Source organism: Notolepis coatsorum (assembly GCF_963971535.1).
Source record: "Notolepis coatsorum genome assembly, chromosome: 19".
Classification (NCBI taxonomy): Eukaryota; Metazoa; Chordata; class Actinopteri; order Aulopiformes; family Paralepididae; genus Notolepis; species Notolepis coatsorum.
The window spans coordinates 84,377,858-84,405,749 of NC_140183.1; the positions used below are offsets into that span (position 1 = coordinate 84,377,858).

Sequence of the window (27,892 nt, forward strand, 5' to 3'; positions counted from 1 at the left end):
ACACACACATATATACCATTACTTCCTGTCATTGGCATACGTTCTTTATTTTTTTTTAACATCTTAGTGCCTCATTAGCATTAAGGATACATGAAGTATTAACTACACCATACTAATATTGAGGTTTTGATCCATAGAAAGGTCTGTGCTACACAATTTCAGTTAGATTAGATTTATCGTCCTTTAATTTTGCACTCATGACATTAGTTGCTTGCCGTTTAATCAACATCGAAAGACCCCCCACTTCCTCCCAGACACCCATTCCAAGAGCCTGTTCGCTTTCCAGGTCTCTCGCTCTCTCATGTCTGTGCCTCTCTCTCTCTGTCTGTGTGCCTCTCTCTCTCTGTCTGTGTCTCTCTCTCTCTCTCTCTCTCTCTCTCTCTCTCTCTCTCTCTCTCTCTCTCTCTCTCTCTATCTCTCTCTCTCTCTCTCTCTCTCTCTCTCTCTCTCTCTCTCTCTCAGCTTGGAATGATGGAATCATCCATGATAAATTAACTTTGACTTGAATGAATGCCCATTCTTTCTCTAGAACAATACAGATTGACAAACGTTTCATTATGCACTATACTTTAAGGTTAATAAGTTATAATTAAGATATAAATTGTATAAGATTTATTTAGGATAAATAAAGACAGGACTTTACTAAAGGTTGACACTCACAGTAATTTCTTCCAGAACAAGCTTAAAATAGCAAAGGATATATGGTTGATCATTTGTCTGTCTATATCGTGTCTGTTTCTCTCTCTCTCTCTCTCTCTCTCTCTCTCTCTCTCTCTCTCTCTCTCTCTCTCTCTCTCTCTCTCTCTCACACACACCTTTGTAAAACACTCAAAATGACCAAAAAAGATGTCTTTGAAAACAATATGAAAAGATATACAAGATGGTATATATATATACATATTGTTCACATATGGTGAGGCATAAGACACGGAGTTTACACATTCAAGTGGTTAGGGCTGGGCGATATAACGATAACGATAGTTATCGCAATATATTTTAATAATCGATATTGAAAGAAAGAAATATCGATTTTTTTGTGTGTGTTAAACCCAGAGACAGTGGACAGACTTGTCTTTCTTGCCTGCAACTTAAAGTAATGGCTTTGCTTGTATTGACCAAATTGAGATTTATTTTGTTTGCTTTCTAATGTAAAATACAGTTTGAAACAGTCTGTACACAGTAGGCTATGTGTGTTAGCAGAGCTAGTCTCCAGTCACGAGTCACGGTGCGGTGGTTTGTCCACCAAAAAAGCGCCAAAAGATAGAAAAGAAACTAGCAGAGCCAGAACTGTTCAACTCCCCTGGAGCCACAGCCAGCAGAGAAGCCTGTTTACTTTCGCTTTCCAACCAGCTGCTGCAGCCTGACTGGAGTGTGAGGGGCTGTAACACTAAAGATGGCGGCAAAATAAACATACATCTGTTGTTTAAAAAAAAAAAAAAAAAAAAATATATATATATATATATATATATATATATATATATATTTTTTTTTTTTTATACTTATAACAATATTGTTAATTATGGATATCGCGTGATATGATATTGTTATCGATATCGTTATCGCGATATAATTTTTGGCCATATCGCCCAGCCCTACAAGTGGTTATAGTGTAACAGAGTCTTTTCTGTTTCCCAAATAATAGATTCTTATCAAACTGCTGAACTACACGCCTGTAGCCCCTAAAGCTGCTAAAATACACATTTTGTTCACTGTTTTGTTTCTAGAAGTAGAGCAGGTTGGAAACTCTAAGTATTACTCTCCCCAAAACCAAGACTTACGCATACCTACTCCCATTATGGGCGGTAAGTGTGTACACAAAGTTAAAACACAGATATACACATTCTCTCCTCAAGTATAATGTTTTTTTTGGGTTATCAATGAATATATTTTTTTTTACATGTATTAACTCTAGAATTGCCACAGTTATCTACAATAGCAACGATAAAGAAGTGCCAACCACATATTATTATAATAATTCATCCAGTTTTCTTTTAAGTGTTTTGGTTAATCAGAGTGTTTAGTAAGTAAGTAAGTAAGTAAGTAAGTAAGTAAGTAAGTAAGTAAGTAAGTAAGTAAGTAAGTAAGTAAGTAAGTAAGTAAGTAAGTAAGTAAGTAAGTAAGTAAGTATTTATAAAGCACCTTTCATACATGTCATGTAGCTCAAAGTGCTGTACACAAACATAGGCATATATAACGATAAAAGCAATAAAGTCACAGTGATCAGTTAAGATCAATGTTAAAAAAAAAAAAAAAAAAAAAAAAAAAAAAAAAAAAAAAAAAAATAATAATAATAATAATAATAATAATAATAATAATAATAATAATAATAATAATAATAATAATAATAATAATAATAATAATAATAATAATAATAATCAAATGAAAATAACGTAAAAATGAAACATGAAAACAGTCATTTGCTTACCAGTTTGGGAGAACAGGTCCGCACAAACATGTCCGCTCAGTAGCAACCGGAAGTAGGAAATGCACTAAACCAATGCACTTGTACGGTAGGTAGCAATGTTAGCTCTTATAACGCTATAGTTACGTTTTTATTAGTGGTCAGAGTTGGGTCCACAGGACTTATCCAAGCCCCATGGATCCATCAGTGGCCGTGTATTGTGTGCGTATGTACCCGTTCCCTCATGTGGTCAGTGGTCAGAGTTGGGTCCACAGGACTTATCCAAGCCCCATGGATCCATCAGTGGCCGCGTATTGTGTGCGTATGTACCCGTTCCCTCATCTAAAGAGTTGGGTCCATAAGACTTATCCAAGCCTTACGGATCCATCAGTGGTCGTGTATTGTGTGCGTATGTACCCGTTCCTTTTACCAATCGTATTATTGTTTTTTTAGTGTTATTTTTTATTACATCACTAGAAAAATAATAAAAGAAAAAAAAAATTTAATCAGATTAATCACTTCATTCAAATTTAGGATTTAGTTTGAGGATATACAAAAAATATAAAAAAAAAATATTTATAAAAGAAAATGAGAATTGTTATTTTTTATTAAATTTTTTTAATTAAAAACAAAGGTTCGAACATCCGTTCGAAGAACCCTGACGAAGTTTGAATCGCAAAAACAGGCTTCGGGGACAGCCTTACCAAACATATTATTTATATTATTCCAAATGGACTCAAACATGTTCCATTGTGATGTCACAGTATGATGTCATAATAGGACATTCTAGAACATTTGTGATGTCACAGTATGATGTCATAATCAAACATTCTAGAACATTTGTGTATCTATTCAACAATTCTCTCAGAAGATCTCATTGTGCATCTTGAAACAGTACTGAACAGTACTGAACAGATAGACTAAACAACATATAGGACCTTATTTCAGCATTTGGCGAGCTTTTATTGCTACCGGGGACCATAGGACCCAGGGAACATAGGACCCGGGGAACATAGGACCTTATTTCAGCATTTGGCGAGCCTTTATCGCTACCGGGGAACATAGGACCCTTTTTTTGTTTGGGAGCGTTCGGGAGCGGGGAACATAGGACCAGGGGAACATAGAACCCTTTCTATCTCGACCGGGGAACATAGAACCCGGTAACATAGAACCCGGGGAACATAGACATGCTCCCCATTTCTCAACCAAGATGCTTTGCCTACCATTTTGCTGTGGAAAGGTGAGTGTCCACAATGGCTAGCAGCTGTTCTACTTGAATACTGAATGTTAATATTGAATCAGACAATATTGAATACTGAATGTTAATTCAGGTTGACAGTTGACATAATTTGACAGTTGACAGGGGGCTGGAAAGTTGATTTAATAAAAGAAGAAATACTCACTTTATTCAAATTGAGGATTTAGTTTGAGGATATAAAAAAAAGGAAAAAAAAGAATTTATAAAAAAAACAATGAGAATAATTTCTTTAATTTAAAATGTTTAATTAAAAACGAAGGTTCGAACGTCCGTTCGAAAAACCCTGACGAAGTTTGAATCACTATTCAAATTGAGGATTTAGTTTGAGGATATAAAGAAAAAAAAAGAATTTATAAAATAATAATAATTATTATTTTTTTAATTAAAAAGGAAGGTTCGAATGTCCGTTCGAAAAAACCCTGACGAAGTTTGAATCCCAAAAACAGGCTTCGGGGACAGCCTTACCATACATATTATTTATATTATTCAAATGGCCCTCAAACATCGTCCGTTGTGATGTCACAGTATGATGTCATAATAGGACATTCTAGAACATTTGTGTATATTCAATTGTGCATCTTGAAACAGTACTGAACAGTACTGAACAGATAGACTAAACAACATAGATTGAAGCCTGGGAACATAGGACCTTATTTCAGCATTTGGCGAGCCTTTATCGCTACCGGGGAACATAAGACCCGGGGAACATAGGACCTTATTTCAGCATTTGGCGAGCCTTTATCGCTACCGGGGAACATAGGACCCGGGGAACATAGGATCCTTTTTTTGTTCGGGAGCGGGGAACATAGGACCCGGGGAACATAGAACCCTTTTTTATTTCGACCAGGGAACATAGAACCCGGGGAACATAGACATGCTCCCCATTTCTCAACCAAGGTGCCTTGCCGATAGGTTATGAATATAACCGTAGTTCTATGAATACTAGTGACGCTCAGCGTCATCTGCACTAACCTCACTTCGTGCATATGCACTGAATAAAAACTCACAATGTACCTTTACATACCAACATTCGTCTGGCCACACCCCTATCCGCTACCTTCATAAGCAGGTGTGTGGCCCCACACTCGCCTCCTTCCCAATCTTTCACCACAAGGCAAGATCAAAGGCCGCAGTGGCGTCCAGACGCTGAGCGTCACTAGTATTCATAGAACTACGGTTATATTCATAACCTATCGTTCTATATCATACTAGCTTCCGCTCAGCGTCATCTGCTCAACGGGAGCTGAGCGGGAGCTTGAAGCTCGACAAATGTACCCCACTGAGGCCCCCCACAACCATCAGAACCGGGGAGGACCGAGCCCCCCGACCCTCCCTAATGGAGGATACCCTCCCTATTGGAGGACGGGAGGGAGACGGATCCGACCGTGCGAAGAAAAACTCGAGCAACTCAACGCACAGGGTGAGCAGACCGTGGCTTGACCCCACGACTACGCACACGCACAACCCGCATGCCACCAGGGAACGAACGGAAGGAACAAAACTTGTTACCGCTCCCAAAATCACGGGGTCAAGAGCAAACTCAACCCCGTGGCAAGGCCGTAGCAGCAGAGCGCGAAGGAAGACCCAGACCCACTGAAGGGACTGGATCCCCCGGAAAAAGGAGAGGTCAACGACGCCACAGCATCAAGACCTCACCAGGCGGTCACTAGTAGCAGCAGTGTAGTGCAATTCAACACTGGCCCCTGTAAATATCCTAACCCAACCCCCTCCAATGTACAGTCATTTACCTAGTATGGTTTTGTCAATAGTCCAATGTACAATTTTGTTTGTTTGTACAGTGTCTCCCCCCCCCCCTAAATGTACAGTTTTACTTGTTTATACAGTGTGCCCCCCCCCCCCCAACCACCTCCAATGTAAATTACCCAGTATGGTTGTCAATATCCCAATGTACCCAACCCCCCCCCACCCAACCTCCTCCAATGTACAGTTTCTACGTCAAATGTATATACTCCCCTTTCTTGACTCCTTCTGTATCACAAACAGTACTGTATTTGCAAATCTGGTATGTCATAAATGTATAGATGTAGCAGTACTGACTATCTGTATGTCATGTATGTCATATATGTCCTGATGAATTGAAAATGGGGGACCCTGATGTAAACAAGACGAAAGTCTTTCTCTGGTCTGCATCCCCTTAACAATTGTGTGTATTGAGCTGTACTGTATTGTACCCATTCTGCAATCTGTTAATAAAGTTTTCAATCAATCAATCAATAGTGACACCGCCCCCCACATCGCCAGCGTATTCGGACAGGGCCCATCCAAGAGCGGGCCCTTCCCCCCACTAGCATGCCGCCTGGCACACTGACCCTGGCACACTCAGGCAGTCAGCATGGCTGTAACTCGAAGCACTCAAGAGGCTACACTACAGCGGGAGCAGGCAGCGCACCGGGGAGACGACCTCCAGAAGGGGTCGATCCCTCAATCCAGGCAGCAGGCATTTGACCCGAGCCTGGAGCACTGCGGACGAGACAGGCGCCAAAGGGGTCAACTGAAAACAGCACCCCGGCGGAAGGGGCGTATGCTGGCATTGTTGCGCACCATGACAAAGCCTCCACCAAAAAATCCCGACCCAGAGGGGCCGAGGCAGAGAAGGCTGACACGATTGGCAGACGTCATGAACGTGCAGGGGCACACTCAACCGGGTAACCCGGGAGTTGACTCCGCTCCAACACACCAGGGAATCAACCACCCTCTTGGTACCACATGCGGTGGTTGTTCCTATAACCCCTCAAGAAAAAACTTCAAAACACACCTGCGGGTATACACTGGCTATACCGCAGTACAAGTGTTTCAGTTTTCAAAACGGGGTTATCCCAGGCCTACGGGTTGACGAAAACACAACTTTGGACCGGGCCCGGCGGACCGGGAAGCACACAGGGATGCCAGAGGAGGTCCATAAGGCCACCCCAACAGCCCCCTCTTCGCCATGCGTAAGAGAGGGGCGAAAAGAATGGAGAACCAGCCCCTTCATGATAGCGCAGGGTACAACATGTACCCAACAAAGGGTCTCCATAACGCCCAACCCTGTGACACCCGGGCTGACCCGGCATTTTTCCCCCTGAAAAAAGCACAAGTCCCTCAGGGTACCAGAACAGCAGATCTGCGTCCCCGGCGGACAACGGGTTAACTGACCTGGACCAGCGTGACCAGAACCAGTCCCGTGCCCTAATCACGCCGACATCCCCACTCCAAGAGAGGTGAAACATGGGGGACCAACAGAGGGAAAAAGTCACTAGCGACGCCTGCCATGAGCCGCTCGGGATTTGCCACCCCGGGGAGCCCCGGAGGGACGGTAAAGGACTGGAGGCTGGTCACGACAATACCTACCGTCACCTCCGAGCGTGGATGGGCCGGCTGCAGTGGCCGAGGCGCCCTCTCTCCTCCTGGCCTTCTTCGCTGAAGGGCCAGCAGTGGCGGTGGTAGCAGCGGCGGCTTCGGCGGCGGAACCTCGACGACGAGCCTTCCGTCTGACTCCACCGGCGACATCGGGCGGGGGGAAATGAGGCTGGAGCACGGAACGCTCCTCCTGCATTTCCCTGCAGGTTGAGGTCATCAGCTGCAACGCCGACCCGAAGAGCCCAGCATCGGAGAGGGGTGCCGTCAGAAGTGGAGTCCTCTTCCTCTCCGGCACACGCGCCTGCTCCAGCCAAAGGTGGCGCTGGGCTAGAGTGGCCAGGGCGCGTACTTTCCCAGCGGCGACGGCCTGCAGCTGGATCAGATGACTGGTCACTCCAGTAAGCCAACCGCCTCGCCGATTTCCCGTGGGGAACCGGCTTCCGTAAAGGCTCCCACACCACCTCAGGACAAAGGAGAGCTGCCATCGGCCTATCAAGCCGAGGCACCCCCTCCTTCATACCTTCTACCAAACCCACCACCCTCGTGACTCGCACGTAGGCGCGGGTGAGGCCCGTGATGTGGGAGACCACCTGTCCCTGACGGATGTAGGCCTCCATCGAGGGGAAAAATGGGCAGACAACGCCCGTCTCTCTCACAGGACGACGTTGCCATAGATGACCTATGAGATCATCAAGGACAGGAACAGGCAGTGGCTGCGGCAGCGGCACGCCGTTTGCGACTGCCGCTGCCATGAGCTCGGGGAACAAAGCACGCAGTTCCCCCTGCATACTTTCCCCCACCGAGCTTGCGTCCCTCACATGCGGCAGACTACTGGTTGCAGAGCCACATTCCGATGTGGCTGATAGCAGGGCATCCCGCCACTGAGTCGGAGGTTCTAACCCAACATCAGCGTACGAGGGACCCCAAGGAGACCTATCACCCCCCGCCAGTGTAACCTGGACGGGAGTCGGACATGTCTCCACCGGGGCGTCAAACAAGAACCCGTCTGCCTCTACCATGTAGTCCTCAGTTTCCATCGGCCACGGAGAAGCAGACGCATCCTCATCCGGCTCCAGCAACTCCCCAAAACCAGGCCGTTCGCGTCTACAAGCCACCATCTTACGACGGGAGCGAGCAGACGCAAAAAGTTTGCGTCTCAAATCCTCCGCCACCAGAGGAACCGGCCGCCCAACAGCGGACGACTCTCCGGCGGCAAAGGAACCAGAGCAGGAACCAGGCCATCTCACAGGAGACGGCGCTGGTGCACCAGCTCCTTGGAGAGGCAAACTACCTACCGGACGCCTACCGGGCGCGGATGCCGTCCACGACAGTGGCGTCAACCCCGCTCCAAGACGTACGGCAGAGGAGGAAATTAAGAACCGCTGGGAAGGGTAACGTTGCTAGCGCGACCCTCCGAGGTAAACATTATGACTTAGCTTTTTTCTTTGTAAAAGTATGAGAGAAAGAAAAAAGCAAGAACAAATGTAAACACGTAACTCAACTTTCTTCAGCTTAATACCCTTGTCAAGTGATTGGTATACAGGCACTTTCTTGTGGTGAAAGTGAAGAAGAAGCCGAGTGTGGGGCCACACACCTGCTTATGAAGGTAGCGGATAGGGGTGTGGCCAGACGAATGTTGTTATGTAAAGGTACTTGTGAGGTGGTTGGGTGGGTGGGGTGGGGGGTTGGGTAGGTGGGGTGGGGGGGGGGGGGAGCAAAACTGTACATTGGAATATCGACAAAACCTTACTTGGTCCCAAGAAGAGGGTCTCGTGTATTATTGGGTTAGGACATTTACTGTACATTTACAGGGGCCAGTTTCAAATTGCAGTCTCCCGTAGGTGCTCTTTGAGAGTGGTTTTGAAAGTGGGTAGTGATTCATATTCCTTTACAGCTTTGGGTAAGGCATTCCACATTGATGTGGCATAATTTGCTAAATGTGTTTAGTCCCTTGTTTGAGCCGAATCTGGGTTTAACATGATTTGTTGAGCTCCCTCTGGTGTGGTCGTGGTATTCACTGACCTTTGGGAAGTATTTTGACATGTACATGGGTACCTTAGTCGTATAGTGTATCTTGTAGACCAGGCCCATTGCAAGTTGCTGTACTCTGTCGTCTACTCTAAGCCATCCTAGGTAGTCAAAGTGGGCAAGGGTGAGGTGGGTTCTAGGAGTAAGGTCAAGTAGTAGTCTGACCAGTTTGTTTTGTGATGTTTGTAATCTTGTTTTTAGCGCCTTTGAGGTGCTTTGGTACCATGAGGTGCAAGCATAGTCGTAGTACCCTTGAATGAGTGCTCCTGCTAGAGTCTTCAGGGTATTCTTGTTTACCAGAGAGGAGATCCGGTACAAGAAACGCGTTCGTTGGTTGACTTTTTTTATTACATTGGATGCCATTTTGTCACAGGAAAGATTAGCCTCTAGGATGGAACCCAGGTAGGTAATTTCATCTTTCCTTGTGATAATATTGTCACCCACTGTAACCGAGAAGCCGTCGGTCTTGCTGAGTTTGTTATTTGAACCGAAGAGAATGGACTCTGTTTTGCCCATGTGTAATGATAGTTTGTTGTCGGCGAGCCATATGCAGATTTTGCCTAGTTCCGAGCTGAGGGCTTTTTCAACCTGTAACTTGTTCTTGTCAGAGACCAGCAGGGCTGAGTCGTCCGCAAACAGGAACAAGTTGCAGTCACAAGCTGACGACATGTCATTTGCATAAATTAGGAATAGTAGCGGTCCTATGCTTCCTTGTGGAACACCACAGCTCACTGTGAGGGGGGGGGATAGGGTACCGTTTACTTCCACCATCTGTTCCCTCCCCTCCAGGTAGGATTGTATCCAGCTCACTGATAAACTATCAAAACCAATTGCTTTTAGCTTGTCAATCAGAATGGTGTGATTGACAGTGTCGAAGGCCTTTTGTAGGTCCAGCATGACCATGCCGCAGTATTTGCCCGCGTCCACCTCTTGTTTGATGTGGTCGTTCAAGTAGAGAAGGCATGTGTCAGTGGAGTGGGATGTTCTGAAGCCAGATTGGAATTCGTAGATTAGATTTTTTTCCGCGAGGTACTTTTCGATCTGTTCGTATACTATTTTTTCCATGACTTTCGAGATGGATGTAAGGATAGAAACAGGGCGGTAGTTACCCGGGTCTAATTTGCTGCCCTTTTTGTGCAGGGGTGTTACTCTCGCAATTTTGAAGTCCTTGGGGACGTGTCCCTGTTTTATGGAGAGGTTTATTATGTGTGTGATGACTGGGGTGATGGCTGCTGCTGAGTCTCTGAGGAATTTGGAGGGGATGTTGTCATGGCCAGTGGCCTTGTTTGGTTGGAGGGCGCTCAGTTTTTTGAGTACCTCATCTGTAGTTACTATTTCCAGTTTGAAGTCGTCTTTGTGGACGCCTAGGTTCTTGTAGTATGCTACTATGTGTTCTACCCCATACTGCCCTGAGTGGGAGGGTAGTTTGTTTACCAGTGTTGTGGCTATGTTTGTGAAGAAAGTGTTTAAGTAATTGGCTACATCCAGCTTGTCTGTGATGAGCGTGTTGTCCGTCTTTATGTTTATGTTTGAGAACCTGGTTTTGAGTTTTTTACTGCAGCCTAGTTGATTGTTGAGTAATTTCCAAAGTTCACGTGGTTTATTTTTGTTTTCCTCGGTTTTGTCATTGATGACATTTTTTTTAGCAGTTTTGATCATGGAGTTTACGTCATTTCTTAGTCTGTTTCTTTCTAGTTTGAGTTCAGTCACGTGGTCTTGGAGTTCACTGCTCGTGCTTTTGGTAAGCTTTGACTGACTTTTACGAAACTCAGAGCATTTTTTGTCTCTGGCTTTCATAGCGGTCAGTATTTCAGTGTGCATCCATGGCTCAGCGCGATTTTTTACCCTGGTGGTTCTTAGGGGGGCCATGTTGTTTAGTATTGATGAAAATTTGGTTTTGAAGCCAAGCCAAGTTTCTTCAACCAGTGTACCATTGAGTTCATCTGACCAGTCCAGACTCTCCAGTTCAAGGTTAAAGGCCTCGCTAGAGTAGGTTTTGAGGTCTCTAGATGTGACTGTTTTGTGACAGCCAGCCTTTAGTTTTAGCTTTTTGCGGGTACAGAATATCATATAATGATCACTTAACCCACATGCTATAACCCCTTTATTGGAGATCTTGGACTTGTCAGAGGTCAGTATGAGGTCAATGGTAGTCTGAGTTGATTCACATATCCTTGTGGGTTGGGTGATTAGTTGGCTGAGGCCGTGCAGATCACAAAACCTATTGAAGGATTTGAAGACGGGTGCATCTTTTTGTTGCATATCCGTGTTCCAATCCCCAATAAGAATTTTTTCTGCATCCTCAGCTCCAGCTAAGCACACATCCAGAGTATCATAAAAGCCAGTTTGATCTGGCGGTCTGTATATTGTGCCGACTAGAACAGATTTTGCCCTTTCAAATAAAATGTCCACCCATACGGTTTCAATTGTCTCATGATGAAGGTCAGTACGGGTAATGAATTTGGTGTCCTTATGTATGTACATACAAACACCACCTCCATACTGGTTTCTGTCATTACGGACTATAGTATAGTTCTCTATTTCTATTTCAGGGTCTGTTACAGATGGATCAAGTTTAGTTTCAGTAAAGCATATTAAGTCTACCTTACCGCTCATAAACAGGTTTCTTATTTCGTCCAGCTTATGCTTAATGCTGTTTACATTAAGGTGAAAGATGTGTAGTCCATTTTTATTAGCTGTGTTATTGATGTCTTCAAGTTCCAGGTAATTGTCTTCTGGTGCTGCTGTGGGGGAGGGAGGGGGGGGGGCTTTGTTGTTGTCTCCGTGAGGTCTGTGTGTTGGTGTGTGGGGAGGGGGGGTCCTTTGTCCTGTATTTTCTGGCGGCAACCCTTTGTTCTCCTGGGCTGGTAAACATAGCCAGCCTGGTCTGCATCCCCTTAACAATTGTATGTATTGATTGATTGATTGAAAAGTTTATTAACAGATTGCAGAATGGGTACAGTACAGTACAGCTCAATACATACAATTGTTAAGGGGATGCAGACCAGAGAAAGACCTTCGTCTTGTTTACATCAGGGTCCCCCATTTTCAATTCATCATAACATATATGACATACATGACATACAGATAGACAGTACTGCTACATCTATACATTTATGACATATCAGATTTGCAAATACAGTACTGTTTGTGATACAAAAGTGTCCAGAAAAGGAGTGTATATACATTTGGCGTAGAAACTGTACATTGGAGGAGGTTGGTTGGGTGGGGTGGGGTTGGGTGGGTTGGGTGAGGGCTGTACATTGGAGGTGTGGGGGGGGGGGTTGGGTAGGGGACACACACACATTTTACACTGTACATTGGAATATTGACAAAGCCTTACTTGGTCATTTACTGTACAACTAGGTTAGGACATTTGTAGGGGCCAGTTTCGAATTGCAGTCTCACGTAGGTGTTTTTTGAGTGTTTTTGAAAGTGGGTAGTGATTCACATTCCTTTACAGCTTTAGGCAGGGCGTTCCACATTGATGTGGCATAATTGCGAAACGTGTTTAGTCCCTTGTTTGAGCCGAATCTGGGTTTTACATGATTTGTGGAGCTCCCTCTGGTGTTGTGATCGTGGTATTCACTGACCTTTGGGAAGTATTTTGACATGTACATGGGTACCTTGGTCGCGTAGTGTATCTTGTAGACCAGGCCCATTGCAAGTTGCTGTACTCTGTCGTCTACTCTAAGCCATCCTAGGTTGTCAAAGTGGGCAGGGGTGAGGTGGGTTCTAGGAGTCAGGTCAAGTAGTAGTCTGACTAGCTTGTTTTGAGATGTTTGTAATTTGTTTTTTAGTGCCTTTGAGGTGCTTTGGTACCATGAGGTGCAAGCATAGTCGTAGTACCCTTGAATGAGTGCTCCTGCTAGAGTCTTCAGGGTATTCTTGTTTACCAGAGAGGAGATCCGGTACAAGAATCGCGTTCGTTGGTTGACTTTTTTTATTACATTGGATGCCATTTTGTCACAGGAAAGATTAGCCTCTAGGATGGAACCCAGGTAGGTAATTTCATCTTTCCTTGTGATAATATTGTCACCCACTGTAACCGAGAAGCCGTCGGTCTTGCTGAGTTTGTTATTTGAACCGAAGAGAATGGACTCTGTTTTGCCCATGTATTGAGCTGTACTGTACTGTACCCATTCTGCAATCTGTTAATAAAGTTTTCAATCAATCAATCAATTCAATGAGTGCTCCTGCCAGAGTCTTCACCACTTGAGTCAAGGCTCTTATCCACATTCATTCATTTTCTCCCCCGCTATCTCCTACATGAGCTCAATGTAACGCGGAAGTGCAATATGAATTGAAAATGGGGGATTGATTGATTGACTCCAGACTCCATTAAATCACAGATCGTTATCATAGAGACACACGCGCACAAAATGCGCACGTAAATGTGCGTTCCACGCACTCATGCACGGCGGACATACAGGCGGACCAATACACACAGACACACAGACACACAACGTGCACTCAGGACAAAGACACATACACACTGAACTAGGGGGCCAATAAAACACCCTGACAGAGAAACCACTGGACTTCACTTCTACTTCTTCTGCTTTGACTGCTGCACGGACTGACTGCACTCCACGGACGAGACATGCTGGACTGACCCACAATGACTTCTTCTTCTTCTTCTTATTGAGGTTTAACGGCGGCCGACCACTTGTTAGGGTATGTGCCGCCATCTACTGGTATCCTTTACCTCCTACAAAACCCAATTCCCCTCACCTTCTTGGAGTGCAACTAACGCTGCTACTTCCCAATTGAGCCCCCCTCTGCGAGACACTCCTTGCCCCCTGCTGCCTGACTCTGTACACCTTGGTCACCCGCTGCCCCCTTATTCAATTCCCTAACCACCTCCTCCAATGTCAGACCTTCCATACCCAGATGTTGAACCGCTATCCTAACAATCATCTTTGTTCTATCTGTTCTACCCTCAATCTTTGCCGCAGTATTAATTACCCCTGCCACGAAGCCCACAATACTCAATTTCTCCTCCCACACCCTCTCTCTATCCTCCTGCCCTACCCTTTCTGCCAACTGCCCTTCTACAAACCCCTGCACCCTAACTTGACTTCCTTGTCCCACCCTCCTAGCCGCCTCTGCATACGACAACTTACCCTCCCTTCTAACACTCTGAACCACTACCTCCCTCTTCATCACCTCACACCCCCTAAACGCTACACTATGCTCCCCTCCACAACTACAACACCATAGCTTCACTCCCTCTCCACACTTCCCATAGTCATGCTCCCCGCCACACCTAGCACACCTCTGTCCCTTCCTACATGAAACTGCTATATGACCAAATTCCTGGCACCTGTAACATCTCAGAGGACTCTGAACAAATTCCCTAACCCTATACACCCCACTCCCTACATACACCTTACTTGGAACAACCTCACCTTCAAACTTAATCACAACCGTCTCCGTCACTACCCTATCTGCCCCCCTCTTCATCCTTTCTGCACCATTAACTTTCCCATTACGCACATCTCTCCCCAACTCTTCCACCAGCTGCTCTACGCTAACCTCCACCGAAACCCCAGCTATCACCCCCTTACATCCCCCCTCCCTCTTCTCCCCTACTCTCACAACCTTAATTATACCCACCCCTCCAATGCTCCTCATCTTCCCAGCCCTCTCCACCTGATCCACACTAACACACCCTACGGCCAGATTCCCATCCTCCAAAACTCTCGCATACCTTACCTCCCCTAATTGCTTACCTGTGAGTTTGGGCAACTCGAAAAATCCTAATTTCCGCACTCCCCCCTTCCCCTCAAACCTAACCACTATATGAATCACTTCTGCAACACCATTACCTACACCCTCGCCTTCTGACCCACTCGAGCTATCTCCCCTACCCTTCTTCCTCTTTATCCCCTTCCCACTGTCCCTGCTCCTCTTCTCCACCTTACTCCACCCTTCTCCCCCGCTCTCACCCCCCTCCATACTTTCACCATCTGACTCCCTTCCCCTGTCACTACCATCCCCGTCCCTACCGACACCTCCCTCGCTCTCACTACCCGCCCCAGCTCCCAGCGGCGAAAGCAGTTCATCATGGATCAGCAAGGCGGCCACATCCACCTCCTCGTAACCGATAAAGCCGTCTAACACGACCCGGCACTTTTCACCGTCGATCCAGGAAACAACCCCCGGGTACCTCGCGCCTTCCCCCGAAATGTCAGCTATACAACGGGATCCCACCCTCCACTCCGGTGCCGCCTCCACTTCTCCGCACAACTTTCTGTCATCAACTTCCAAACTCCGCGCCAGTATCCTCTCGTCTATGCTCTCGTCCATCCGCCGACACACTTCCTCCCAATCCTCAGACCCTCCCCCGCCCTGCTTCGACTCCGCTTCCTCTCTCCGAGCGACCGGGTCCAACCCTCCTCCGTGCCTTCCTCCTCTCACCGACGCCATTACACTTCCGCCAGCCGCCTACCACCCGTCCCCGCACGGCTACCACCCACAATGACTTGACTTTTTTCCTTTCTTTTATACTCGACCGACCGGTTGTAACAATCTAGATTTCAATTGTACCTTGCTATATTCACCTTGTATAAATACTTTGCTTATTCACTTTTATATTAAATTGCTTGTTAACTTTTTATAATAAATACCCTCAAAAGTGTTTCATCTCTTATATCTTTAAGTATCTTTTACAACTTTCACGTTTGAGTCTAAAACGTGACAGTATTGAGCCGTACTGTATTGTACCCATTCTGCAATCTGTTAAATAAAGTTTTCATTCAGTATTTCTTCGTATGACAAAAATAAGTTGTTAGTCCAGTAGATGTCAGTAATGCAACCATTAAGGATGCCAACCGCCGTTATTCACAAAGAAGAAGAAGAAGACGCGCGACGGACGGCGTCACTGTTGAGAAATGATTTCAACTGCCATTTTGTACAACTCGGACTGCCGATTAGTTCCCGTTCGTAAAATGAAGAAGAAACGCTAGCAACTACTACTATTATTCGCTCGTTTTCACATATAACTTTTTTTTAAGACATCGTTGACGTCTAGTCTCTGTTGGGATAAACAACACGTTAAGTGTGAGACCTAGCGTTGACGGTTAACGTTATTTGTCCGCTTGCAGTCGGCTATCGTGGCAGACTTCATCTTGTTTACTTTCACAGGTCCAAGCTAGCTCGATAGAAAACATCGGCTAACTTCATCTAGTTTAGCATCAACGGTGGTGAAATGGCGGCCAATGCGACACAAGCAGCCCCTGCTGCTAACTGGTACGTCGTTAATACATTCTATGTAACCTTATTAGACAGATTGGTTAACTCCAGCTATATACATACAATGTGTAACGGCATGTTACAGCTGGCTTGCTAACGTTAACGCTCAAACGTAATGCTACTTTATTTGTTCAGCTAACCCCAGTTAATTTAGCTACCATCGTTAGCTAAAAGCTAATACTTTCTGGAGGCCGCGGCTAAACGGCCTTCGTTTGCTATCTTGCCCTAACGTAACGTAACGTTATCCGATCGGTCTAAATAGTATGTCTCATTATTAGACTGTCTTTGACATTATCTCTTTAATATTAAAGCCACAGTCCGCAATCTAACCATAATAAAATGGTTAACGTTGACACCACCAACATAACATTCTCTTAACACAAGGACTAACATTAGAACATAGGGTGGCCTATATTAGATTTTAATTTGAATTTTCTGTATTCAGTGGTTGCAAAAGTGTTGTTTAATGTACACGCTAGTGGTAATGTAACTGAGTTAAACATACTGTTTTGTTTTTAGGACCTGGTTCGCTGTGTTCTCCCTAGTTTATGTAACGTTTAGTAAACTAGGCCCTAGGGATTAGCTAAATTAGTGTCATTGGGCATTATGTGCATCTAGTCAGTGCACCAGTGCATCTCCATGTAGGGAAAAATAGGACGCTGTAGGGACAGTAACCCTACACTAAATTAAATAAAAATGCCTAAGGTCCCTGACTGAAAGGACGCCTACCCCCATTTCCTCATATCAAGTTTGAACCAGGGGCGAAAATCTGATATCAACTTTGGGGGGGGGGGGGGGGGGGGGCAATTATTACATTACATTTTCTCAATAGCAATTCCTGGGGGGGGGACACCAAAATTAGTGCTGTAACACATAGCCTACGTTGTAATATGTTAAATGTATATTGAGGAACAGAGTTGTGTTGTATGTTAGGAGAGACTTAAGTTTAAGTCAAGCACTTTGATATATTTTATGTTTAAGTCAAGCACTTTGATATGTTATGTTGACTGTTTAAACAAATCGTGGTTCAGTCACCAGTTTGAGAGTGACAACAATCCATGGCATTGTCCAATTATGTTCAAATAAATGTGAAGAATTTATTCTTAATTGCTTGCCTGGGTAAATGAATTAAATAAAAAATATGTCCATATTTTACTGGGGTCAAGCCAGCCTGCAATTCGGATATCACAGTCAAGTGGTCCACCGTCCACCGGTTTATTTTCGTTTGCGCATACACTTGCCTTATTACGGTAAAAAGGTTTTTAGTTCATGCTAACGTTCCTTAATGCCTTCCTGTGTACAGACAGTTGCCACCCTGTTTCCCCTTCACCCCTTTGTATCTCATACGATTTAGCAAGCGATGTTATGTTCAGTTACAAATTAATATTTCATATTGTATACACGACGACATGAAACCCTACATTCAGAAAGGGAAAGGACGTTCTGATGTGGCATTTCAACATAAAAGCCCTCTAAAATGTCATAAACTAGCAATCTTTCCTCAACTTTCAGATTATAATGGAAAGCACCCATAGTTCAAGGCAAATTCCACTTCAGAGTCATAGCAGAACACCTCAGAGTGTCACCCAGAAACGTTCAGTACATTCTGTGGCATTTCAAAACAAAAGCCCTCTAAAATGTCATAAACTAGCAATCTTTCCTCAACTTTTAGATTATAATTTAAAGGAAAGCACTAGGGCTGACCTTCGAAGCTTTTTTTTTGGCAATCGAAGCTTCGGGGCCGAGCTACTAAAAAATACTAATTATATATATATTTTTTTTATCTTATGTTGTGGGACTTGTAAATCACTTTGGTAAACTTTGTTGTTTTTAAATGTGCTCTATAAATAAAGTGGATTGGATTAATTAAGTAGCCCCTTTCGTGACTGTGACGCAGCCAACAAGGTTTCACTCGGCTGCGCTGCCTGGGTGCAGTGGGGCTGCTCTCACAGCCAATGACGTGACATTACATAATTATGTTGCAACCTTCGTCTATCAAGCAAACAATTATATTATATTTAATTTATAATTATATCAGACAATGCACCTACAAAAGCAGATGATTACAATTAAATTAGCCAACTTGGTAACAGTCATAGCAGCATAGGCATAGCCTTATTAATGTTTTGTGTGGCGTCGCTGTTGTGTCCAACGATACTTGTGTTTTTTAGGTGATTTGACAAAGTTGTTGTAGAGTTGTGATATGCCATTTTCTTCTGGCATATCTGGCACTCTGCTTTTTGGGCATTGTCTTTGCATATTTAATTTTTTTTTTATTTTTATTTTTTTCGATCTTTTTTTATGTTCGAAGCTTGTGCCATCGAACGAAGCTTTGAAGTATTTAAGACAGCCCTAGAAAGCACCCATAGTTCAAGGCCAATTCCACTTCAGAGTCATAGCAGAACACCTCATAGTAGGGGTGGACGGTATGGTCTAAAATTTATATCACGGTATAATTTGAAGTAGGGCTGGGCGATATGACCAAAAACGTTATCGCGATAAAATTATAAAATTATTTTCATATAATTCGATATCGATAATTATCGTCGATATAATGTCCGTCAAGTTTAATTAACTTCGTATGCTGCTGCGAATGTCTCAAGTCGAGTTGATGTCGTCATCAGTCTGCGCACGTTAGCCGACAAGCGGAGTATCTCATGACAATAAATATGACACTAAAATACTCTCTTCCGCCACAATATATTGAAACGACGTCCACTGTATATCCCACACTACCATAAACGTGGCCTCAGAATTCAAAACACACACATACTCGGCACGTAAATATATAAAACAGTGCCGTGCAAGCTAGTTATCCTAGCCAGCCTGTTGGTTCTAAGCGGTGGATTCCATGACAATGTGCTAAATATGACACTAAAATACTCTCTTCCGCCACAATATATTGAAACGACGTCCACTGTATATCCCACACTACCATAAACGTGGCCTCAGAATTCAAAACACACACATACTCGGCACGTAAATATATAAAACAATGCCGTGCAAGCTAATTAGCCTAGCAAGCCTTGTTGTTGAGTGAGTCCTACCTCCTTCCGGGTCTCGGCCATCTCCTTCACTGATTGGTTGTTAGCTGTTGTGCGTAAGCACGTCATCACGTAACGCTGGTTGTTGTGAGTGTGCTGAGCCGAGGCTGAACGGAGCCAAGCTTGGAAAATCGATATATCGAAACTTTGCGACCACGTTTCATGTTTATTTCGAGGAAATAATTTATCGCGATAGTTATCGTTATCGTTTTATCGCCCAGCCCTAATTTGAAGCATAGACGGTAACGGTATATATCACGGTATCAGTGTTTCCGTTAGAATAATTTTTTTTGCCTGATAGGCAGGCTATATAAAGAATGACATCCTCAAGGCATGTAGATTTATAATATTTTAACTTAAAACTAGGCTACTTTTGCGTATAAAGTCATTATATTCCAAATAAAATAAGTCCCGAGTCGAGACTCCGTGCTGCTCCCATTGCAAACAGCGGGGCTGGATTTTGCTAGAAGCATATGTAGCCGCAGAGCCAGTGGCTCTTTCAGGTCGTTCAGCCGTTTGGTGGGGGGGCGCTGTTGAGCGGGCCTGTGACCAGACCTGAAAGAGCCACTGGCTCTGCGGCTCTGCAGCTGCATGCTATTTCGCAAATCCACTGCTGCAGCCGTCCTCCCGTCGTTATCATAACACTACACACATATCATAATGTTTACAGCAAACTGTAGTTGATCACCAGGTATGTTTTATTAACGTAGAATAATTCATATAAGAAAAACGATAGGTAAGATCTCTTACCTTTCTCCACTGGTTAAAAATGCCAGGAACTGAAATTGAAACTTGCTGTGCGCCGCGGTGATATGTGTTTATTATGAAATGACAATTGCGTGTTGACACGCCCAGTGCGCCCACTGCGCGAAGCCTCCTAAATAACTTTTTCCAGTTTGCACATATCTATTATCTATGACTAATTCGATCTATTTTTGGGGGCAAATGCGATTGAAATAGTCGCGCTGTGGTTACATGACGTCATTGCTATTTTAGAGCTGCTCTACCGGTTAGACGGTATAGTCAAAATCCATACCGTAGAGCAAATTCATACCGTTTATACCGTCCACCCCTACCTCATAGTGTCACCCAGAAACGTTCAGTACATTCTGATGTGGCATTTCAAAATTAAAGCCCTCGAAAATGTTATATAAATTTACCTCAACTTTCAGATTATAATTTAAAGGAAAGCACCCATAGTTCAAGGCCAATTCCACTTCAGTCATAGCAGAACACCTCAGTGTCACCCAGAAACGTTCAGTACATTCTGATGTGGCATTTCAAAACAAAAGCCCTCTAAAATGTCATAAACTAGCAATCTTTCCTCAACTTTCAGATTATAATTTAAAGGAAAGCACCCATAGTTCAAGGCCAATTCCACTTTAGAGTCATAGCAGAACACCTCAGAGTGTCACCCAGAAACGTTCAGTACATTCTGATGTGGCATTTCAAAATTAAAGCAAGCCCTCGAAAATGTTATATAAATGTATCTCAATTTTCAGATTATAATTTAAAGGAAAGCACCCATAGTTCAAGGCCAATTCCACTTCAGAGTCATAGCAGAACACCTCAAGAGTGTCACCCAGAAACATTCAGTACATTCTGATGTGGCATTTAAAAATTAAAGCCCTCGAAAATGTTATATAAATTTACCTCAACTTTCAGATTATAATTTAAAGGAAAGCACCCATAGTTCAAGACCAATTCCACTTCAGAGTTGTAATGGAACACCTCAAGAGTGTCACCCAGAAACTTTCAGTACATTCTGATGTGGCATTTCAAAATAAAAGCCCTCGAAAATGTTATATAAATTTACCTCAACTTTCAGATTATAATTTAAAGGAAAGCACCCATAGTTCAAGACCAATTCAGAATGTACTGAATGTTTCTGGGTGACACTGAGGTGTTCTGCTATGACTCTGAAGTGGAATTGGCCTTGAACTATGGGTGCTTTCCTTTAAATTATAATCTGAAAGTAACAATTGTGTGTATTGAGCTGTACTGTATTGTACCCATTCTGCAATCTGTTAATAAAGTTTTCAATCAAGCAGCTAGCACCGTCAGCTAACCGCTAGCTAAGATAAAGAGTGACCTATAATTCAATGCAGCGAAAATTAAGAGAAGGTGGTGATTATAAATGTGTTTTATTGTATTGAGTGGTAGAAGTAAAGACATGTCTAACATATCATTTGTTTGAACAACTTACTGGAAAGGTCTGTGACAAATGACAGACTGGTCGCGTTGATATACACAGTACTCAGCGCTAGAGCTGCCGCGATAACCGCATTACCGCGGTATCGCTGTTGCATCACGCTCACCGCAGAGTTAGGCTGAATACCGGCGTCACCGCTGTTTTTTATCATAATAATAAAGTTGGCTTGCGGCTCTGCAGATATACCCTACTCGGTTCCAAGTGACCCTATTGGTCCAGCCTGGCTCTGCGGCTCTGCAGATACCCCCTACTCGACGCCTCTGAACGAAAACAGAACGCCGCCATCTTTACTGCCTCGCTAAGGATGCATTTCATTCAGGATTTGTTTGCGACAGAACCAAGTGCAATAAACACTGTGTATTCTGCCTTATTTATTGATGAAACAAAACCGACATCAACCCAATTTACCACCGAGCGGAGAGTTTAGTGTCGCAACAAGATCGCTGATGTGTTAAGTTTGTTGTTGTTATCCGATATACACGAGAGGTAACGTTAAACCCGGGTTTGCTTGGTAGAATACACAATGAGAGGTAACGTTAGCTTTGGCAGAATAGACGCAACGAGAGTCTGGTTAATGTTGTTATTGATTGATTGATTGATTGAAACTGTGTTAAACTCTGGCTTGCTGCAAGCCCTCGGACATCTATGCCCACGGAGCTTTCAGTGTACACAAGCGAGCGGCGGCGGCCCCGCCTGCATCCCCATTCCCCAAACGGAGTAGTACCTGGCTGCAGTGGAAAAGGAACGAAGTACCAGGTGCCTAAAGCGGGTCGAGTCGAGTAGGTAATATGCAGTGGAAAAGCGCCATTAGACTAGAGGCAGGCTATAAGAGTAGACTACTAAAAAAAAAAAATGCATTCAAATTTTTTTTTTTTTTTTGTGCGCACTGTGCGGTAATTACCGCGGCGGTAGGAAATATTGCGCAAATTCGTGCGGTAAGGAAAATATCAATACCGCGGCAGCTCTACTCAGCGCTCAGCCTACCTGCATCTCATGCACCACACTGACTGCGTGCTGTGGGTGGGACTCGGGAGGCAGTTGTGAATGAAATGCGGGGGTGGTCGCAATCTTTGGAAACTTAAAAACTCGCTATTAAGTGTCTATAATCAGCACAAGTTCTTCATTGCGTATTATTTATTCTATTGAATTACATAGTTATGTACAGTGATATATTGGGGGGGGGACATATGATATATTTCTCGGGGGGGGGGGGGGCATGTCCTCCGTGGGATTTCCGCGCCTGGTTTGAACAAATTCAAAGTGATTTGGAATTGAGACAAGACTGCATTTACATATTTATTCAAAAGCCACGTATAAACTATAAAACAACCGTAATAATATCGCTGGGGTCTAAATTACTTTCAGCATAGAAATTGACATTCTACCATGGCTGGTATATCCTCAATATAGCCAGCCCAGCCCAGCCACAGAAGCCACAGTAGTCGTAAAAGTAGCCCCTTTCGTGACTGTGATGCTCCTCAATAGGAAACCAATCTAGATTTACCCTGAAGAACTGGTCCGACGCGAACCGTTCGTTATACAAGTATCGCAGAGAAATTTCAAAGGTACTCACAGTTGCACAAGGGTCTTGGACAGAGAATCGCAATGGTTTGAAAGCTTGGCGTTGCTAATAAACATTTTAAATAATTTTTATAAACTGGTCAACACACAGCTTTATTTCCGGCATTGGGTGCCTGATGCGCCTCACAGTGCAGGCGCATCAGGCAGCTAAAGCCGTTTTGAGCAGTGTTGACCTTATAAAAAATATTTAAAATGTGTATTAGCAACGCCGAGCTTTCAAACCATTGCCGTTCTCTGTCCAAGACCGCCCCTCGTGCAACTGTGAGTACCCTTGAAATTTCTCTGCGATACTTGTATAACGAACGGTTCGCGTCGGACCTGTTCCTCAGGGTAAATCTAGGTTGGTTTCCTATTGAGGAGCAAGGGACTGTGGATTCACTCGGCCAAACCTTGTTGGCTTGGCGTGGGGCTATTGTAAAAGTAGCCCAATACACTATTATGAAAACTAGGCCCACAGGAGCCCTTGGCAGGTGAGCCGAAAGGTTAATTTCGCATTAATAAACATATTGGGACAAATGTTCTTTAACTCGACCAGTAATTGTCATTTTGCCATACTGATCATTTTGAACTGACAATATATCTATTTATTTACTCAAAAGAATATGCCTATATTTTCACATCTAATAATTTTTGTGCAAAATTGGAACAATGTCATTAAAATGTCTTAAAAAGTCTTATATTTAACTTGCTGTTACATGTAGACACCCTGTAGGTAGCAATAAAACGCCATTAAGCCTTTTGCTGCCTTGTGTTTTATTGTGCCTTGTGTCAATGCCAGGTCGTATGGAGCTTCTACAGAGAGCCAGATCCATGAGAACCCAGAATGGGAGAAGGCAAGACTAGCACTAGCCTCTATCAGCAAGAGTCAGGCCGCTGCCAAGACTGCACCGGCCAACAGGACCACAGCAGAGGTGTGTGTGCGAGAAAAGATTGCTCTTTCTCCATTGGTATGTTTTTGCTCTGGTCTCAATTTATCTTTGTGTGAACCCTTCCTGCTCTTACCACTGTGATGATAATTTTGTGTGTAGGCCTGTCATGATAACTATTTGTTAGACGATACGTATATTGTCCCAGAAATAATTGCGATGACCTATATTGTCATTATAACACCATTTTATGCCACTGGTATTATATTATGATATTCTAACATGAGCATCTCACTTTATTTAGCCACAACCAAAGTTGGCATCTAGATCTAAAGCAAATTGGTCACATATTTCACTGGTGTTGCTTATCTTTCTATTAGTTGAGCATGCCAGGCATGCCGTGGATCAGAGCTGAAACAGCTCATTCATTCAACCCATTCATTGAATGGGTTGAATTATTGCCTATTCAACCCATTCAAGCAAGTAGGGCTGGGCGATATGACGATATTATATAAATATCGGGTACAGTTCATTAACGATACACTTTTTAAACGTATTGTGGATATCGTGATGTTTTGCCGCCGCGGCTGAGATGAGACTTACAAGCGCAGTGCTAAATACTTTTCTCTCTCTCTCGCCTCTCCCTCTCGCAGAAAAAAAAAGTCAGTCACACACACACTTGCCCAAATTACGTCATCTACACGCACATACACGCACGCAAGCGCACACACCTAGCCAGAGACAGAGAGAGAGTGGCGGTGGCTCGGTGCTAGGGATGCCCCCTGAAACCCAGGAGTAAGCTCCGACGTTAACAGTACTGCTATCGGTAATGAGCGGATTTGCTACGGAGCTAACAGTGTACCATCCATCTGCGACGCAACAGTGGCAGCAACAGTGGACACGGAGTAATGTTAGCGTTATTATGTGGAGTTCATACTACACTACACGTATGAACTCGACATAACGTTAACGTTACTCCGTTTCCATGAAGTGTTTAATTAGCAGCAATCTGTTGTTGAAAATGTAACGTAAACCGGAAATGGAATGCGAGGACAGGAAGCCGTCATGAAGTCGGCTTCTGGCCCTTGTAGTCATATATATTGTAGTCTTTTAGTCTTATTAACTAAAAGATTTTAACTAAATAAAAAGCAGCATCACTATTGGATAACTGAGTCATGTTTGCTATGTATTTCTTTCTTTAGGGGAGTAGGACATTTGTTTCACAGTTTTAGCATGATGTTTTATAGATGGCTAGGTTAAACACAGGTTTTTGTTTTTAAGAGGGGGGGTTTGATTTGATTGAAGTTTATTTCAAGTATGCAACACAACAAACAAACATCAAGTACAGATATAGCCTTAAGCCGTTCAAATAATAAATGTATACATACATGTAAATAAATAAATAGTTACAATATGTAATCTAATCATCTAAATCTAATCTAATATAAAAAAAACGGAAGGCTAAAATGCTAAATATATAATCTAAGAATCCAATTATCTAAATCTAATATATAATATAAAAATGCTAAATTCATGAGTCTTTTGTCTTTAATGTTCGCTTGCAAACTCAAATACTGTCTTGGTAAGCCTCATAATGAATTGTTTGGGGAAAAAAGGAAAAACATCGTGATGTGTATCGTGTATCGCCGAAAGGTCAGAAAATATCGTGATATCATATTTAGGCCATATCGCCCAGCCCTACAAGCGAGTGCCAAAATGAAGCTGTCTACAGCTGATTATTTTGAAAAGCTAAATATGGGGAGAGAAGAGAACGATGAGGAGCCACTGAAGGAAGGGTGCGGATGATAACACACGTGAGTTTTTACTCCCGTCTCATCCCCTCCCGACTCGTTGAGTCTGATGCATGACCCAAAAACACTGAGCCTCCCCTGACTGCTTTTCAGCACTTAGGCGAAAGTATTTACTGAAGGAAATGGTCATTCAGTTGACATACCGCCTTGTTCGTGTTATTAATGGCCTCTCTTATCTCATTGGGCTTAAACCCAAAATGTTCCCACACCAGAGCTGTGCAATGTGGCTTTGAAACAAACTTGTAATTGTAGAATCCAGATGTAAGGTAATTTTGGCATTTCTGCCTGTGTGTGTGGGGGGAGGGGGGGCGGGGGGAGAGAGAATCAGTGCTGAAAAGTGAAAAGGAGACTACTGGACTGTGGGCCAAAGAATGTGACCGAACATTAACAGTTTGAGGCCAGGCCAGCCATTAACATTGGAAACATGGTTAAATGCCACCACCCACTTCAAAGATAGCGTTGTGAACGCATAATCTCTGTCTTACATTATGGCTATGTGTCTAATCTGCCTGTCGCTTATCAATGACTTGTTTGCAGTCAACATTGTCGAAACGGATTGTTTTTTAATCGGTTAATTTTCGTTTTGCATTTTGAGAAGCCCTCGTTTTTCAGGAAAATATATAGATTCCGTGATAAAAGGCATTTACTGGAATATTCTGGCATACACAAAAACATAGTCATTTTTCGGCCTATTTATGAATCTTTTTCAAAAACGCTAGATTATCGATAGTATATGTGATTATGTGTACTTATGCACGCTATAGAGGCGGGCTGAAAAATCGATTCTCTCATTTCCTCATCAGCGATCACCGCGCAAACGCTTATATCGCTGAAAACAGCTCTGTTTATCCTAAGACTGGTAAAATAAATTCCTTACCTGAGATCAGATGTTATCCAAAAATTATTCCAATTCCTGATCGCCATTCCAAATATCGATCACGCTTATTGATTACAGTGTTGAGTACTGTAAATACATAATCCACGCGTTTTCCGGGCCGGTGAGCACAATCGATCCTTCAGTTGGCCTTGACGGAAGAGTAAAATGAGGAAACTGGCCACCCCCCCTGCATCAGTGTAAAGTAATGGGGTGCAGTATCACAGGGAGAGACGATAGGGGGCGGTATCTTTCCAATTGAGCTCAGGGAGACTCTGCAGCACTAACCCGAGGCTCAATTGATGAAATATGAATTCAAATCGCCAATAAAAAAATAAAAAACTACAAACAAACGCTATAGAGTCGGGGGCACTCAAAGGTTGGCATGAACTAACAACAAAAAGCGTCCGTGGCACGCAATGTGTTCATTTGGAAATGTAACAATTTAATAACCATGTATTATGTCATGGTCTTTTAGTAATATTCCGTATAATGAGCAGCAGATTAGTTCAAAGTCACTCCTCAGATGTAATTGAATTGCGTCACAACATGACATACAGAATTTCATGTCGGCTCTACTTCACACAGTCCAAGACTCTGTTTCCTAAAACCATGTTAGCCCATTGACTAAGAATGACACTAAGTTGATCATAAGATAAGATAGTCCTTTATTGAAATTCAGGCGTCATAGCAGCACAGGGGAGGGGAGGTACAGGTATGGTTATGGTAATAGTAGAAGACATAAATATAGGCAATACAATTATAGTAAAGATAAAAAATAAGCAATGTGTAAACAATATAATTAACTCTGAATATGAGCAAGTACGCAGTGTAATCAAAGGTGCAGTTATAGTATACGTTACAATAAATATGGCCAATAACACTTAGAATCTGAATATATATACTATGAGTATTACTATGAGTATTGAGTAAAGGTATACACAGGTGCAGTATACATAAGGTACCCTAACTGCAGGGCTGTACGTAAACTTTTTTTGCACATAGCACTGGTGCTACAGAGGGTGATCGTTTTGTAGCACGGGCCAAAATCTTTTAGCATGAGTATAAAACGTATCTAAAATGTCTAAAAACAAGCACACGTAGTGCAGTTCATCACTTAAATAGGTATGTGACTGACAAAAAGGACATGAATCTTGCATACAGGGCACACAAAATCCAAACCTTAACAAGAAATGTTTT

At 43.4% G+C, this 27,892-nt stretch overlaps 1 protein-coding gene across 1 annotated transcript in view; it reads left to right on the forward strand.

Moving 5' to 3' along the window:
* Window positions 1-15,997: 15,997 nt before the first annotated feature.
* Window positions 15,998-27,892, forward strand: part of leng8 (leukocyte receptor cluster (LRC) member 8) — a gene marked incomplete at its 3' end in the record, with an annotated part of 29,634 nt that continues 17,739 nt past the window's right edge. Inside the window, exons 1-2 of the mRNA XM_084335869.1 lie at window positions 15,998-16,301; window positions 23,920-24,088. Coding sequence (XP_084191995.1) covers window positions 16,261-16,301; window positions 23,920-24,088 — 210 coding nt within the window. The 5' untranslated portion in view covers window positions 15,998-16,260. The remainder of the gene's footprint in view (window positions 16,302-23,919; window positions 24,089-27,892) is intronic.